Here is a 16,734-nt window from a genome sequence, read left to right on the forward strand (position 1 = left end):
TCCCCCCCCCCTACAATTTCCTAGCAGGTGTTTTTTATTTCACCCGGACCATGGGCTCCCCGGAGAATATACCTGAGACGGGAACCAGTGAGGCTGCCAAGACCCTACTGCCCAGGCCTCAGAGGGGCTCAGGGGCTCTGCTAGTGCCTGCGGATATTTCCAGCGCTATAAACCTGGATGGATCCTATCTTACAGCGCTAGTGTAGCCAAGACCTTAGGGTCCCTGTCATCTCCCAGACTCTCTGACTACTCCCAGCGGGGCAGATTTGCCTCTGTTCTCTACCTTAAAAGTGACCAATTCGTGCCGGCTCGCCCAGTATAATCACCGAGTGCCCCGTAGGTCCTTGCATAAGATTGTCCTTGAGAGCACAGCTATATGGTAAGGGCCCGATCCTGCACTCCTTCCTGGGGCAAAACGCCCAGGGAGAGGTCAGAGCAGCTGATGGAAGTTCTGCCTGAGCCCGAAGAGCGAGACTGAACCCTGGGTGGAAAGGGCCCGATCCTGTGTTCACTGAAGCCGATAGGTACCGATTCCGCTATAGCTTCTGTAGACTCCTCTTCCCACGGACTCAGCAGCGTGCCAAGGCTTTTCACAACCTCAGACACCAGCACAGTCCCCCTCCCAGCACTTGCTTGTTTATTTACACGTTGTTTCCCCGGCTCCCTCTGAACAGGCGCAGCTGCTCCTTCCCAATCGCTTCCCGAACAGACTTGCAGAAAGCTCTGCTCTGACTTTTTGTTTACACCCCGTGCCTGGCGTGACACAAACCCTTCGCCCTGCGGACAGAGTGCAGAGAGGTAAATAACAATAAGGACCTAATGAGGAGCTAAAGGCTTACGGCCAGGTCCCCTCAGGACCCCCAGTACAACCCCCTGCGGAGCCGATAGAGTAACCGAGAGCAGAGTTTGTGCCTGAGGGCACCCCCAAACACACCAGCACTTCCACAAGGGAGAGCACGAGGAAGGTCCTTGCCACTGTCAAAGGAAGAAAGCAGGGCCCGATCCTGCTGCCATTGCAGTGGGTGGGAACGTCAAACCCCTCCCCCTGCCTCGGCTCCGCTCTTCCTTTGCCTAAAGTTCGTCTTTGCTCCGCTATAAAACTTTGCTTTCAAACAGCCGATGTGAAGAGCCTGCTCGCACCGATTCCTTCTGTCTGCTCCGTCCCCCCCCCCTCCCCCACGCGCTCCTCTCCCATCTCTCTGAATTAGATGCTTTGCCTGGGTTCCCCCCCTCCCCATCCTATTGATAAACTACCAGTGGATGTCGTTGTTCTGTTCCTTGTGTGAGCGGAATGTCACTCCTTTAAGATGACCTCAAACTCAGCAGAAGCTGGGAACGTCATTCAGGCTCTCTGCAAGGCGCGGAGAGGGAGGCAGGGAAGGACAGAGCCCCGCCACTAGGGTGTTTTGGGTGTTGTTGTTTTTTTTTTGGTCTGAGGATGGGAATGCTCTGGGCTCTTTGAACCACACACCGTTTAGCATCCAGCGCTTCCACTCCGCAAGCCAGGAGCGCTCGGCTGAGAGCTTGAAGACGGGCTGTGCGTGCCACCTTCCCCGGGAGCTCCAGAAACTTTACTCTTGCGCCTCAGGAGGAAAACCAAACGAGCGAAGAAGGTAGCGTCCCACCTGTTGGTCTCTGATGGCTACAGCTGCAGGGGGGTTAAAGCCACCAGCCTTAGCGGCGGGGGTTAGCTTGGGAGGGGAGGCCAGGGTCGCTTTGCGCTTCTGATCCAGCCAGGGTTTCTCTGCCTCCAGGCGCAAAGTTCTCCTTCCAACCCGCCAGCTTCCCGCCGGGCTGCAGTCTGGGTTTCCTGGGCAGTGCCCTGGCACGGGAGGCTCTTCCCGTTCGCTGCCTGGGCAGCGATCCCGCTGGATGGGAAGCGCCCGGCTTGTAGAGCCGGTCCCCTGCAGAGCGGGCCGGGCTGCGCTCGGCGCCCCATCTGCCGGGCTGCAGCCTCCCCTTCCCGGCCCGGTAGCGGAGCAATTGGGTTTGTGACGGCGGCTTCACCTCCCCGCTTCTCTCTCTCTGTGTTTGCCCCCAGGCTCCCCGGAGGAGGCGCCCGCAGGATGCCCGGGAAGTGCTGGCGGGTTCTGGTCACGCTGGTGTCGCTGTGGTGCCTGGCGGGCGGCGCGCGCGGCGGCTACGGCATGAGCATGTTCGCGGTGCAGACGGCGCAGCCGGACCCGTGCTACGACGAGAACGGCCACCCGCGGCGGTGCATCCCGGACTTCGTCAACTCCGCCTTCGGTAAGGAGGTGAAGGTGTCCAGCACCTGCGGCAGGCCGCCGGCCCGCTACTGCGTGGTGAGCGAGAAGGGCGAGGAGCGCGTGCGGACCTGCCACCTCTGCAACGCCTCGGAACCGCGGCGGGCCCACCCGCCCGCCTTCCTCACCGACCTCAACAACCCGCACAACCTGACGTGCTGGCAGTCGGAGAACTTCGTGCAGCACCCGCACAACGTCACGCTCACCCTCTCGCTGGGCAAGAAGTTCGAGGTGACCTACGTGAGCCTGCAGTTCTGCTCGCCGCGCCCCGAGTCCATGGCCATCTACAAGTCCATGGACTATGGCCGCAGCTGGGTGCCCTTCCAGTTCTACTCGGCCCAGTGCCGCAAGATGTACGCCAAGCCCAGCCGCGCCGCCATCACCAAGCAGAACGAGCAGGAGGCCATCTGCACCGACTCCCACACCGACATGCGGCCGCTGGCCGGCGGCCTCATCGCCTTCAGCACCCTGGACGGCCGCCCCTCGGCCCACGACTTCGACAACTCGCCCGTGCTGCAGGACTGGGTTACGGCCACCGACATCAAGGTGGCCTTCAGCCGCCTCCACACCTTCGGCGACGAGAACGAGGACGACTCCGAGCTGGCCCGCGACTCCTACTTCTACGCCGTCTCCGACCTGCAGGTGGGCGGCCGCTGCAAGTGCAACGGCCACGCGTCACGCTGCGTCCGCGACCGCGACGACAACCTGGTCTGCGACTGCAAGCACAACACGGCCGGGCCCGAGTGCGACCGCTGCAAGCCCTTCCACTACGACCGGCCCTGGCAGCGGGCTACGGCCCGGGAGGCCAACGAGTGCGTGGGTAAGTCAAGCCCCCGGCCCCGGCCCGGCAGCGCCGGGGCTAAGGGGCCCGGGTGCGTGGGGAGGCGGGTGTGCTTGGCCGAAGGGACCCCGGAGAGCACGGGACGCATGGCGCGGGCCCCTGGTCTAGGGGAGGCTCGCAAGCGGGCGGGAGAGCCAGCCTCGCATGGAGCCTCCCTTCCAGCCCTGAGATCTAGGAGGAGACGCTCCGCCGACCCTGGCCAAGCCCTGGGTGAACGTTGATCCCCTCCGCTCCCATGCCCGGTGCCCCGGGGGCTCGGGGAGGCAGGAAGGCAGATCAGAGGGCTCGGCGTCGGCCCCCCAAGCTGCTAGCAGGTGTTAGCTGGCCGAGAGGAAGGCTCCAGTGGAGTCGGGCTTAGTGCCCCGCACGCTGACGTTGTTGGGTCAGAGATGGCTGGGGAAAGCCCCGGCAGAAAGGCGCCTTGTCCCGTCTCACCACGATCACATAACCCGCTGCAGCCGGGACAGGTCATGTCTCATGCGCTCTGGGTTGGGAATAAGCCTCCTAGTGACACATCTACTGGGCACAGACTAAGGCCCCAACCCACGGTACACAGGTGCCTCACCATAAGTTGCGGTGCAGAGGAGTTTGAGCCTTGGGAGCAATTGCATCGGTTAGTTCAGACTATACACGGACATGCCTGACTGAAATGAATTGCATTCAGACGTGCGCGAGGTTGGGATTGTTAGTAAATATTTAGCTAATGACAGCTCCAGAAGGGCAGGGTCACTTTCTAGTCCTGCCTAAATGTAAATAATTCCTCGGTTATGGGCCATCCAGGCGGCTTTTAAGGCAGACTGTTATAGTCTCGCTCAGAAGCCTCCAGCTCATAAAGCTGTGCATCAGAAACGTTTCAGTGGCTTTATAGCTCCAAAGAACTGACAGAGCTCTGGCAATGAGTCTCCTTCTGAGAACACAGTAGGTGGTGTTTTCTCCAGCTGACTTTATATGAAATCAATTAAAGCAGCACCTCCCTCTGAAGATGTTGTCCCAGCCCTGTGAAGTGCCTTCAATTGATCCATGAATAGGAGAGAGCAAAGGAGGGTTTGTGTGGAGTTGATGTGTTTGTGTCATTTCTGTCTCAGGCAGAAACACTGGCCAAGCCAATAATACTGTGGGTCTCTAATGAGGGACTTGAATGAGGACCAAGGCTGAAATGAGAAACAGCAGTGTGCTTGAGGGATGATTTATTTCACCAGGTCTGAGGCAAGAAATATAGATCCTCTTGGCTGTAAACAATTCCAATAATCTAGGTTATCATTCAAGAAAGATTCTTAGCGTATTTACAGGCAGTGCTGCAATATTCCGGCGTGGGTCATTCCTGAAAATGACAGGCAGGAGGAGGCTGTGTGGTTGGTGGTGTGTAGATGCATGTTCTCAGACAAGGGGCAGATATTCCTGGAGCAGTTAGGAAGGCTTCACCCATCCCAGCTTTCCCTTTCCCTTTCCCTTTAAAAGGTGATTTTGACATTCAAGAAGACAAGTGAGTGAGAAATTGGCAAGGATAAGGTGGGCACAGATAGCTCATCAAACACCACTCAGAGGAACCCCTCCTCTCCTAGCCCATGACTTGCACAGCTCTTGCTGAAGTACCTCTCTCCTGGCCTGTAGCATGCCCTGCTGTCCCATTCTTGGGCTCCCACACAGCTTTGGCATGCACCTTATTCATGATCTCCAGCACCCCCTTATAGTCTGATCCTGAGGCTCCTGCCTCCAGCTCTGCCAATGCTGATCTGCAGCACTCCCTTGTCCTGAGTCCCCCACATCTCTGCCAATGCACCTGAATCCTGTCCCGCAGCAAACCCCCTCCCATTCTTGTCCTGAGGGCACCTTCCCCCAGCTTTGCCCATTCACCTAAATTCTAACCTGCAGGAATTTTCACTTTTGCCCCTCACTCCCAGCATTGTCAGTAAACTTCTAATCTAACCTACAACCCCCCAGTCATGCTCCCGTACCCCACACCCTATTAATACATCTTAAAGTTGACCCTGTTAGCAACCCTGTTCTACAGGGCTGGCCAGAAAGAAAAAAAAAAAGATAGGTTTCAGCATTTGTTTTTGTTCTGCACTGAAGCAAAAACTAGTCCTTTCAAAATATTTGTGCAAAAAATCAGAGAGAGCAAGAGTGAGTGAGACCCACCCCAAAATAGCCCCGTGGTTTGGACACTCACCTAAAATGTGAGAGACCCAAGTGAGTGCCCTAGCTCCTGGGCCATGGCTTTTCTGTGGTGGATCTCTTTCTCTCATACATTTCCATGAAAAGTTTCAGTTGTGATGAATCAGCATTTTCCTATGAAAAATCCCCAGCCAGTTCTACCATTCTAGTCTTTGGGGTCTTCTAGCCAGAGACTTAAAGTCATGTCACACACTGGTAATGCTGCGGTATGAAAACTTGCCCACCAGAGATTAAACTGAGACTCAGCTATAACTCATTTTTACTTGTCATCTGAGCCACATTCCAAGCCTAGTTAACATATAACAATACTCACTTATAAAATGCTTCAGCAGCATCACATGTGTTTTAGCACTTGCATATCTTGGGTAGATTGTCAGCCGGTGTAAATCGGAGTATCTCTGCTGAAGTCAGTGGAGCTATGCTGATTTACACTAGCTGAGGACCTCTTTTATTAAAAGTGCCTTAATGCTGTATTATTTATTTATGCGGCAAATTCTAGCCGTTGATGATACATAAGTCTCTGATCCTCCTTACACCGGTTTTCCACCACTGTGACTCCATTGACATTGATGGCATTCCTCTGGGGTTACACCACCGTAAACAGAATCTAGCCCTTGGAGGGAAACTTTTTCTGAGTGCCTCTATCATTTGTGAATATTTAATCACATTATTTACAAAGAAAGTATATATCACTTGCCCTGTCATCCAGAATATTCCGCTCCAGCGATAAGAATAACATTGTGCAGCATCTCCGAACAGTTTGTTTTTCCTTTGCTTAAATCATAATCAGATGTGACTTTGAAGAGTATTTAATTTCTGTGTCTTCCTCTTGAACACCAAGAATAATAACAAAGAAAAATACTGGCAATGCACAGGGTTATTTGGCTCACTAAGTCTTCTTCCTTTAGCAAATTAATACAGCTAAGATACTTCAAGATTAATACAAAATGCAGACATATGTGCTTTGCAAAACCTTTACTAAAGCTTAGCTCCATATACATGTAAATTCTACATTTTAGTAGAATTCTACTCTGCCAACATACATATGTTCTCTCTCTTCTGCTATCAATCTACTAGATTAGATAGATAGATAGATAGATAGATAGATAGATAGATAGATAGATAGATAGATAGATAGATAGAAAAAGAAGAGTTTAGTCCAGTTTTAAATGGAAATCACAACACAGTCTTAGTTGTGGAGCAGTTACCGATGTATGTGTGTATACAATAAAAAAAAATACTCATGGATGTAGGAAAGCTAGATTATTCTCTTTAGTGAAACTTGGAATTTCTTCCAGAAATAATCCTAAACAGCATGAAAGAGAAAAATATAAGATTTCAGGGTTGGTGACAGCAGAATGCAGGAAATCTTGCATTCAGCCATGCATTAGATCTTCGACTGGGGTAACTCAGCAGAGTTCTGTTAAAGTCCATTGAACTGTGCCGATTTACACCATATGAGGATCTAGTCCAATGTGTGTATGTAGGTATATGTAATCTATACACACGTGTGTGTAATCTGAAAGAGTGGTAGTACTGATCTTTCTTTTAATGGATATTCTATTCCGGATGAGTTGAGGCTTGTGGAAGGGGTATTGACGATCCCTGTGAATTTTTAGGCACCATTGGTTTTCACAGACTGAAGACAAGAAGCTATATTTCATAAATGAGTGACTGGGGTTTTAATAAACTTCCTATGAAATTTGGAACTTCCTATGTGCCACTTCAGCATTGAATTTTTTGCTGACAATTATTATTAAAAATAAATCACACAAGACAAATGCTCCGAGATCTTCCCAAGTCTGTGGCTGGGCTATAGTTTATGAAAACTAGTTCTGCAACCGAAACCACGGATTTGCATAACACAGCTGTAATTTAAACCCCACAGCAAAGACGGCTGTGTGAAATGAGCTCTTTAGTGCCCTGTAGTTCAGTTTGTCTATTGGTAGTGTGTACCTGTGATACAATGGTAATAATGACACAAACAGAGCTGTATGAGAGTGCTCTTTATTTGACTGTTCTCTCAGCTGCAGGACTCAAATGCTTTGCTGCTGAAGATAATTCTGTAGAGTATATTGGAATAGCTTTGATGCAGAATAATATTAGTGTTTAATTCGCACTGTGTAAGTTAATTGAATCCTGGGTCACAGGAATACAAGGAAGATTAAATACACAGGAGAAGAATGACTACAAAGGGAAAGGTTTGTCTCTTTACCCTGAGCGTGCTCATTACACAAAGTCCTTGGTTTTTATGCTTACAATTTCTACCCTGGTGTAAAAAGTGGCTTATTGGCATTAACCTGTTTGAGGACACCAAATCCCAAGTCTTCAAAGGAGGTGGTAAAACCAATCCCCGAGGGCCTGATTCTGATCCCACTCACATCAGTGTAAATCTGGAGTAGCTCCAGTGTAGTCCATGGAATTGCCAGGGTATAGAAGTGGCCAAAGGGAGCAGAGCCCAGATTCACCTATACACTCTGACTGCTTTGTCCCACTTTCACAATACCTTTTCTGACCAGTTAAACTGGGTTGATGGCTGTTTTCTGTCAATGGCACAGCACATAGCAGCCAGAGCATGCTGGCAAATCTGGCCCTATGTCTTTAAAAAACTAGAATGATATCAAATTAATACAATAGACATCATGTGTATTAAAAACTGACTAACTAATAGGTCTCAAAATGTAATTGTAAATGGGGAATTGTCATTGAACGGGTGTGTTTCCAGTGGGGTCCCACAGAGATCAGTTCTTGGCCTTACACTATTTCACATTTTTATCAATGATCTGGAAGAAAACATTAAATCATCACTGATAAAGTTTACAGATGACACACGAACGGTGGGCATGGTAAATAATGATGAAGACATGTCACTGATTCAGAGCAATCTGGATTGCTTAGTAAACTGGGCGCAAGCAAGCAATATGCATTTTAATATGGCTAAATATAAATGTATACCACTATGAACAAAGGATGTCAGGCATACTTACAGGATGGGGGATCCTATCTTGGGAAGCAGGGACTGTGAAAAAGATTTGGGAGTCATGGTGGATAATCAGCTGAGCATGAGCTCCCAATATGATATTGTGGTCCAAAGAACTACTGCGATCCTGGGATGCATAAAGAGGGGAATCTCAAATGGGAGAGGTTATTTCATCTCTATATTTGGCACTGATGTGACCACTGCTGGAATATTGTGTCAAGTTCTGGTGCCCACAATTTAAGGAGGATACTGATAAATTGGGGAGAGTTCAGAAAAGAGCCATGTGAATGATTAAAGGATTAGAAAACATGCCTTATAGTGATAGACTCAAGGAGCTCAATCTATGTCACTTAAAGAGACAGCCAAGGGGTGACTTGATTGCAGTCTATAAGTATCTACATGGGGAACAAATATTTAATAACGGGATCTTCAGTCTAGCAGAGAAAGGTCTAACGTGAGCCAGTGGCTGGAAGCTGAAGCTAGACAATTCAGACTGGACATAAGGTGTAAATATTTAACGCTGAGTGTAATTAACCATTGGAACAATTTACCAATGGTTGTAGTGGAGTCTTCATCACTGACAGTTTTTAAATCAAGAGGGGATTTTTTTCTAACAGATCTGCTCTGGAATTATTTTGTAGAATTTCTCTGGCCCGTGTTATACAGGAGGTCAGACTAGATGATCACAATGGTCTCTTTTGGCCTTAAAAATCTGAGGGCTACAGGGAAGCATGGTCTAGCTCCTCCTCTTATTGTGAAATTAGATTTCTTTGGTTTTGTGCTCTGTGCATGGTGTGAACAGGGGCGGCTCCAGGCACCAGCGCAGCAAGCGTGTGCCTGGGGCGGCAAGCTGCGGGGGGCAGCGTGCCGGTCACCATGAGGGCGGCAGTCACGCCGCCTTCGGCGGCATGCCTGCAGGAGGTCCGCCGGTCCCGCGGCTTCGGCGGCAATTTGGTGGCGGGTACGGCGAAGGCGCGGGACCGGCAGATCACCCGCAGAAACGCCGTTGAATCCGCGTGAGCACCGGACTGCCCGCGGGCATGCTGCCGAAGGCTGCCTGACTGCCGTGCTTGGGGTGGCAAAAAACATAGAGCCGCCCCTGGGTGTGAAACCCCAAACTCTATGGAGTTCTGAATAACTTTCATTTTTAACAAGAGTAATGACCAGCATCGAAATAACCGGCTAGATTAAAGACTAGCAGCAACGAAGGAGTTAACAGGTGCAACATGATTAGCCAGTGGGTCTCCGTGGGAAATAGCATCTCCAAGTCCCTAGTGTGAAGCTAGTAAGTGCTGTTTAAATATGTAAACAGTATAGAGCTGTCATTTATCTCAGTTAGCCTATAACATCTGGAGCAGAGCCACTGCTGGGATTCCCATTAACACCTAGTGACCAGGATCCTCCAGCTATTCACATGAACAATATACCAGGCTTGCCACAAGCTAAAGAGAGCCCCTTTCCGCCATGCTGCACTGCCTTTGTCATGCCAGAGCTGCCATTTCAATAAGCCAGTTTCTTTTCTTTGGTCTCTCTGAGTATTTTACTTCTTAAAAGCAATCACCGAAACTTCTCTCCGGCCTAAGGCCGAAGATAAAAGAAGACACAGAAAAAGGTGCTTTAAAATGTGTATTCCCAGTGTGGCTGTTGGAAAGGCAGTGAAAATCATCTCTCCTTCTTGGGGAATGCCAGCCTTTCTCACCACAGCTGGTACCTATTTTTCCCCCTTAAGATGAGCTATGTTTTTTATTAAGTGAATGTATGTCTTGGGATTAACTCAAGATCACATCCTTAATAGTCTTATATGTTTACACTTCAAAAAGTCCACTTGATTTGATTTTCTTCCCTGTCATCATGATAATTTCTTTCTATGTCTGTTGTACAATATACAATCACTACATTACATTGCTCTATGGGTCTAATTTATAGTTACATGAATCCCAAATAGCTTTCTTACCCATAAGAAACATCCCCAAAACTAACCACTTTCCATGCATACAGCTCTTTAATCAAAGATTCTCAAAGCATTTTTACAAGCATTTGTTAGGAACATAGGAATTGCCGTATCAGAGCATTGGTTCATCTAGTCCAGGGGTAGGCAACCTATGGCATGCGTGCCGAAAGCAGCACACGAGCTGATTTTCAGTGGCACTCACACTGCCTGGGTCCTGGCCACTGGTCTGGGGGGCTCTGTATTTTAATTTAATTTTAAATGAAGCTTCTTAAACATTTTAAAAACCTTATTTAGTTTACATACAACAATAGTTTAGTTATATATTATCGACTTATAGAAAGAGACCTTCTAAAAACGTTAAAATGTATTACTGGCACGCGAAACCTTAAATTAGAGTGAATAAATGAAGACTCGGCACACCACTTCTGAAAGGTTGCCGACCCCTGATCTAGTCCAATATCCTATCTTTGAAAGTGGCCAGTATTAAATGCTTCAGGGTAAGGTGCAAGAAACCCTGTAGAAGATAATTACAGAATAATCTGCTCGCTATGCATCTGATGAAGTGGGCTGTAGCCCACAAAAGCTTATGCTCAAATAAATTTGTTAGTCTCTAAGGTGCCACAAGTACTCCTGTTCTTTCTGCTCCCTAGCGTAAATTTCACTCCTAATTAAGATCACACCACTGTAAGGTAGAAGAGTGCTATTGTCCTTATTTTAGAGATCGGTAAATAGTCACTGGGATATAAAATGACTTGCTCAAGATGAGAGACAGGGTGGGTGAGGTAATATCTTCTACTGGACCAACTCCTGTTGGTGAGAGAGAAAAGCTTTTGAGCTACACAGAGTTCTTTGTAAAGTCTGGGAAACGTAGGCTATGTCTACACTGCACACCTTACAACGGCGCAACTGTGCTGCTACAGCCACGCTGTGGTAAGGTACACAGTGTAGCTGCTCTTTGTCGCCAGGAGAGAGCTCTCCTGACGACACAATAAAACCACTCCCAATGAGGGGCAGTAGCTTCATCAATGGGAGCACGGCTCCGACGAAGTACTGTCCACCCCGGTGCTTTTCATGGTTAAAACTTTTGTCGTTCAGAGGAGGTGTTTTTTCACACCTCTGTGCGGCAGAAGTTTTAACCACAAAATGCAGTGTAGACATAGCCTTGCTCAGAGTGTCACAGCCAACTACAAGGTGGAACAGATTGATTGTTTAGCATAAGTAGTTAACACATATTTCAAGGGACCTTTCAAGGTGAAGTGGCCCATTAACACCCCTTCAGTCATAGGGAGCTGGGGAGTTTGTTAGAGGGTTATAATAAGCCATAAATCCAGTATCCTCATTCTCAGAGGAAACCTGCCCAACAATTTTAAATGATGAATCTAGGAGCTTAAATTCATATCTTTGCTAGACATTGTTACAATAATCTATAACCCCACTAACAACCCTCTTCCTTTCCTCCTTATGACTGGAGAGGTGATAATGGGCCACTTCACCTTGAATGGTTCCTTGAAATATGTGAAAAGAACAGGAGTACTTGTGGCACCTTAGAGACTAACAAATTTATTGAAATATGTGATAACTGCTTATGCTAAACAATCTGTTCCATCTTGTATTTAACTGTGACACTCCGAGTAAGTGCTTGTCTACACTTAAGCCTGGTCTACACTGGAAAATTAGGGCAGGTCTACACTACAGACCTATATTGGTATAACTGTGTCATTCAAGGGTGTGAAAAGCCACACCCCTGAGCAATGTAATTATACTGACCATGTAGAGCTTCTCCCGTTGACATAGCTACCGCCTCTTGGGGAGGTGAAATACCTACACTGATGGGAGAATCCCTCTCCATTCTGTGTTGGTGTAAGTAGTGTCCACATTGAAGCATCACAGTGCCATCGTGTAGACAAGCCCTAAGTTTCCCAGACCTGTAGAAGAGCTCTGTGTAAGCTCAAAAGCGTGTCTCTCTCACCAACAGAAACTGGTCCAATAAAATATATTACGTCCCCCACCTTGTCTCTCTAATATCCTGGGACTGACACGGCCACAACATTGCTCAGGATGACACACAGACAAGATGACACAGAGCCAAGCCCTTGATTCAATCCTGACTCCCAATTATGTGCTTCACCACTATAGACAACACTTAAAATATAGCCCAATCTTACAACTTGCACAAGTCCTTACTCACAGGAGTAGTTCCATTGACTGCAGTGGGATTACCTGTGTGAGTAAGATCCGTTTGCCTGAGTAAGAGGGCCCAATACATTTGAACTGGTAGTACTTCCTGGAAATTCCCTAGCACAGTGGTTCTCAAACGTTTTTTTGTGTGGACTACTTGAAAATTGGTGAGGGTCTTGTCAGACCGCTTAATGATATTTCCAAATGTTATTTGTACCATTAGCTTACTATTGTAAAACGCTTTGGATAAAAGCACTATATAAAAAAACAATGATAATAATTAAAATTTTTTGTTTGTTCTACAAATAAAAGCACACAACTCATATTTTAATATAAGAACATAACAACGTATGAGTAGTCTTACCTTTCTAATGCAATGGATGTGCCCTCTCTCCCCCGCCATGGCAGCCCCTGAGCTGGGGCTGGGAAGGAGGGGGGGTTTCTCCCTCTCTCCCCTACCACGGCAGCCCCCGAGCTGGGGCTGGGAAGGAGGGGGGGTCTCTCCCCCGCCACGCCATCACAGAGCTGAGGCTGGGAAGGAGGGCTGTCTCTCCCCGGCAGCCGCAGCCCTGGAGCTGGGGAAAGTCGCCTCTTTCTCTGGCCGCCGCAGCCCTGCATGTCCCAAATTCCCCCCACTCCTTCTTCTCAGCCCACTGCCCCCTCCCACCAACCCCCTGTTCCCCCCAAGGCCACCGCCTCACCTGACATGTGCATCTTCTCCAGGGTCCAGGCACCTAATTAGTGGAGTCACGCCTGCGCAGCTCCACTAATTAGGTGGGTGGCCCTTCATTCTCTCGTGTGTGGCAGCCCAGGTGCACACCTTAGAAGGAACTATCCGCAGACCACCTGAATGGAGCTTGTGGACCACTGGTGGTCCATGGACCACAATTTGAGAACCTCTGCCCTAGCACATTCAGCCATTCCTGGAGTCAATATGACACTCACCTTCTTTTCTTGTTCCAAATTAGCTTGTGAGAAAGAGGAAATGAGTGTGTAATTCTGATGAAGCTCATGGAGTTCATGCCAGAAACTACTGTGTATTGGGCTTAAATTTGTTTTATAATTCTACTGGAGGATTCTTCAGAAAACACCACTTTCTCTTTTAGGCCATGTTTACACTACAAAATTAAGTCAACCTAACATACGTCAGCATACAGCTGCTGCAGTAATTACATTGTTTGTGCATGTCTTCACTTTGCTCCTTGTGTCGGAAGCTCCTCACCAGGAGCGCTTGTATCGATTGTACTGTCAGGGTGGGTCAATGTGGAATGGCTCCAGTAACAGTCGACATAATCAACAAAGTGTCTACACTGACACTGTGTCAACCTAACTACATTGACCTTGACTTTGCGTCACTCGTGGAGGTGGAGTTATTAAGTTGGCGTCGTGGGGCAGTTACATTGGCAGGAGCAAAATTTAGCTGTAGACACTTCCATAGTTAGGTCGACATAAGCTGCCTTGCACGAACCTAACTCTGTAGTGTAGAGCAGATCTTAGACCTCAGATTTCTGAGTTACACACCAGTTCATCTTTTCCAACAAATGCCCTACACTTATCAGGAAGCAAGTGCTTTGGAAGGGTAAAACTGCTATAAACCAACATTTCAAAGTGGGATTATGTATTTCAGTTTGTAGAGCGCCCTAGGTACTGTATGTATTAGAATACACCAGTTCTAAATAAAATCCCCTACCAAACACAACAAAACAAACAAACTGCCCTGCCAAGACCGTACAGCCTGGAATAATCACCCATAGATAACAATCATAATAAACCTATTCAACCACCACCGACTTCCCAGCAATCCTCATCCCATTCTCAGCAGCAGGCTCATGATCAAAATCCAGAGAGCAAAGATGGGAATTGCAACATGCATTGAAGGGTAACAAACCCGCGCTTAGGCAGACAGAGGTTGGGAACAAAAGGTGAAAAAGTCAGCAGAAGTAGAGTGATACTTCCTGCTTCACTCTGAAATCTTCTTCAGTAGGTGGAGAAGGTGAAATCCCTCACAGCAGCAGTGTTCAGAATGCCAGGTTCCCAGCCATGCCGCCCGTATTGAAACCTGAATTAGCCTGAAGTCAGTTTTGTTATTACTGGACTGGTCAGACATCTTCCACTGGAACATTTTTGTCTCCTTTGATAGAGAATTGGGTTCTCAACTAAATGAAAATTTTCACAGAAAGTATCTGCTTTCCTTGAAAATTTTCAATTTTTCATCAGAAAACCTGAAAAACAAATTTTTTTTGGCCAAAAACTAAAAAAAATTCAGTTGAGAAGCCTCAAATGTTTCCATTTTTGGTATTGTTTAACTGGAAAAAAAAATTTCAGGCTTTTGGCTTTTTGATGAAAAGTCAAAATATTCCCTGGGGGGAAAAAACATTTTTCCTGACCAGTTCTAATTCTTATTTATTATTTCATGGGGCCCACCAGTGTATTAGAATCTTCAAATGGAAAAGACAGGTCTTGGGCCCAAAGAGCTTATCATCTAAGGATCCAATTCTGCAAAGGGATCCACACACCTAAACCCTTTCACCCTTTTGGAGTCCCATCAAACATCAGTGGAACTCCCTCCAGACCTGATCTACGCATGTGGACCTCTTTGCAGAATCAGGGCTTAAAGGATGGATGTGGCGTGGAAGTGAGACGGTAACATACTCCAGGAAGAGGAGGGTGAGTGAGAAAGGACATGGCTTGGAGATATATTATTGTCGTTAGTTTAGTTAAATGTACAACCTGGTGAATTCAAATAGGATATTTTTTAACAGTGTTTTAAAGTGATTCAAGCAACACAGTCCTGCCTCAGTACAGACTTGGACTCGTGGTTTGTTGACTATTGCAGAGGGCATACCAAGGTGCTAGTAGTTAGTTACATAATATTTCTGTGTTGCTCTCCCCTCTCAACCTTGTTTCTTCAGGTATCATCTGCTCTGCATTGAAGAATAGCTCTGTGTAGCGTGAAAGTTTGTCTCTTTCACCACCAGAAGTTGGTCCAATAAAAGATATTCCCTCACCCACCTTGTCTCTCTAATATCCTGGGACCAACACAGCTACAACAACACTGCAAATTGCACTATTTGATCTGTTCCATTCCTGTCAGCTTCTGGCCAACCCAAGCCAATTGCATGCCAGCCCAAACTCTTGTTTATAAAGCACCCAAGTCCTTTATAGCGGGAAGGGGCTAGTGAAAGAATCCACCAGTGAAATGGCTTCTGAGCTCAAATATTTGCTAGACCATGGTAACGCTTTCGAAAGAGGCCAGGGAATCTTGCATGTACTTTTAACAGATTTAGTAGCATCAGTAAATTAGAGCCACTAGTTTGCTCTGTAACTTTTCATTAAATTTTTTAGTGTTAGAGATAAGAACTGCTGTAAAACACTTTTAAAACTCCCATTAACATGAATAAAATTCCCTCACGGTTGCCTTGGATATGGGAAACACGATTAGATAAATATATACTGCATTGTATTGAGCGAGCACTTGAACATGACCTCTGTAATTTGTTCCCATACCATTGGCTTAATCTATGGGGCCAGGGCGTGAGATGAAGTAAGCACCTGCACATCTCTCTGACGTCAATGGCACTTGCAGGTGCCCTGTGCCTTTCAGATTTTGGCTCTATATTTTTGTTCTCCTAGAAAATGTTTAACAATAACAACTGCAATCACAGTGTGAAAAGGGAAACATATTGTTTTTTCAGCTACAGGAGCTGGCACAAGATGCACATTAAGTCTCTCGTTGCATTAGGCCGGAGATAGCCTTGTTTGCCACAGTAGCCTTCCCATGCCTGAGTTGTATCCTACAGTTAGATGTGAGAACAGTCCGCTGGTAACGATGTTCCTCAGTTAAAGGGAAACTACAGCTCAGGCTTACTGGGTGAGGGGTGACTGATAAACTCTTGTAAAACTGTCAATGCAAAATCCTACCAATGAACAGCTTCCTCTCCAGTGAATCTGGGGCTGGACTTTAGTATTTCAGTTGTTGCTGCTGGGAAAAAGTTTTCAGGGCAAACGGAGTAGAAAAACTATTCTGAGACAGATCCTTAGCTCGTGTCACTCAGCCTAGCCCCATTGACTTCAACAGAGCTCCATTGATTGACACCCGCTGAGGATCTGGCTGTAATTCTACACAAGCATTTGAGGTCTGTTGTATTTTTCCCCAAGGAGTTCCCCGGGTGCTTTATTAAACCCTGGGGTACCCTTCATTTTAACCAGCTTTAATCTTCCTGCCCTCAAAGCTTCATGTCACAGTCCTCATTATTCCAGTGCCTAATATGTAATGAAAGAGGTGCCGGGCCTCAAGCATTCATAACTGATGCAGCAAGCCCAGAGGTGCCGGGGCTGTGAACTG

General features: G+C 47.4%; 1 protein-coding gene across 1 annotated transcript in view; it reads left to right on the forward strand.

The window, feature by feature from the left end:
• The first annotated feature begins 1,872 nt into the window (after window positions 1-1,872).
• Window positions 1,873-16,734, forward strand: part of NTN1 (netrin 1) — a 204,720-nt gene continuing 189,858 nt past the window's right edge. Inside the window, 2 exon segments of the mRNA XM_065415859.1 lie at window positions 1,873-1,966; window positions 1,969-3,084. Coding sequence (XP_065271931.1) covers window positions 1,873-1,966; window positions 1,969-3,084 — 1,210 coding nt within the window.

The sequence above is a fragment of the Emys orbicularis genome, chromosome 13 (genome assembly GCF_028017835.1).
Source record: "Emys orbicularis isolate rEmyOrb1 chromosome 13, rEmyOrb1.hap1, whole genome shotgun sequence".
In the NCBI taxonomy this organism is placed as follows: domain Eukaryota; kingdom Metazoa; phylum Chordata; order Testudines; family Emydidae; genus Emys; species Emys orbicularis.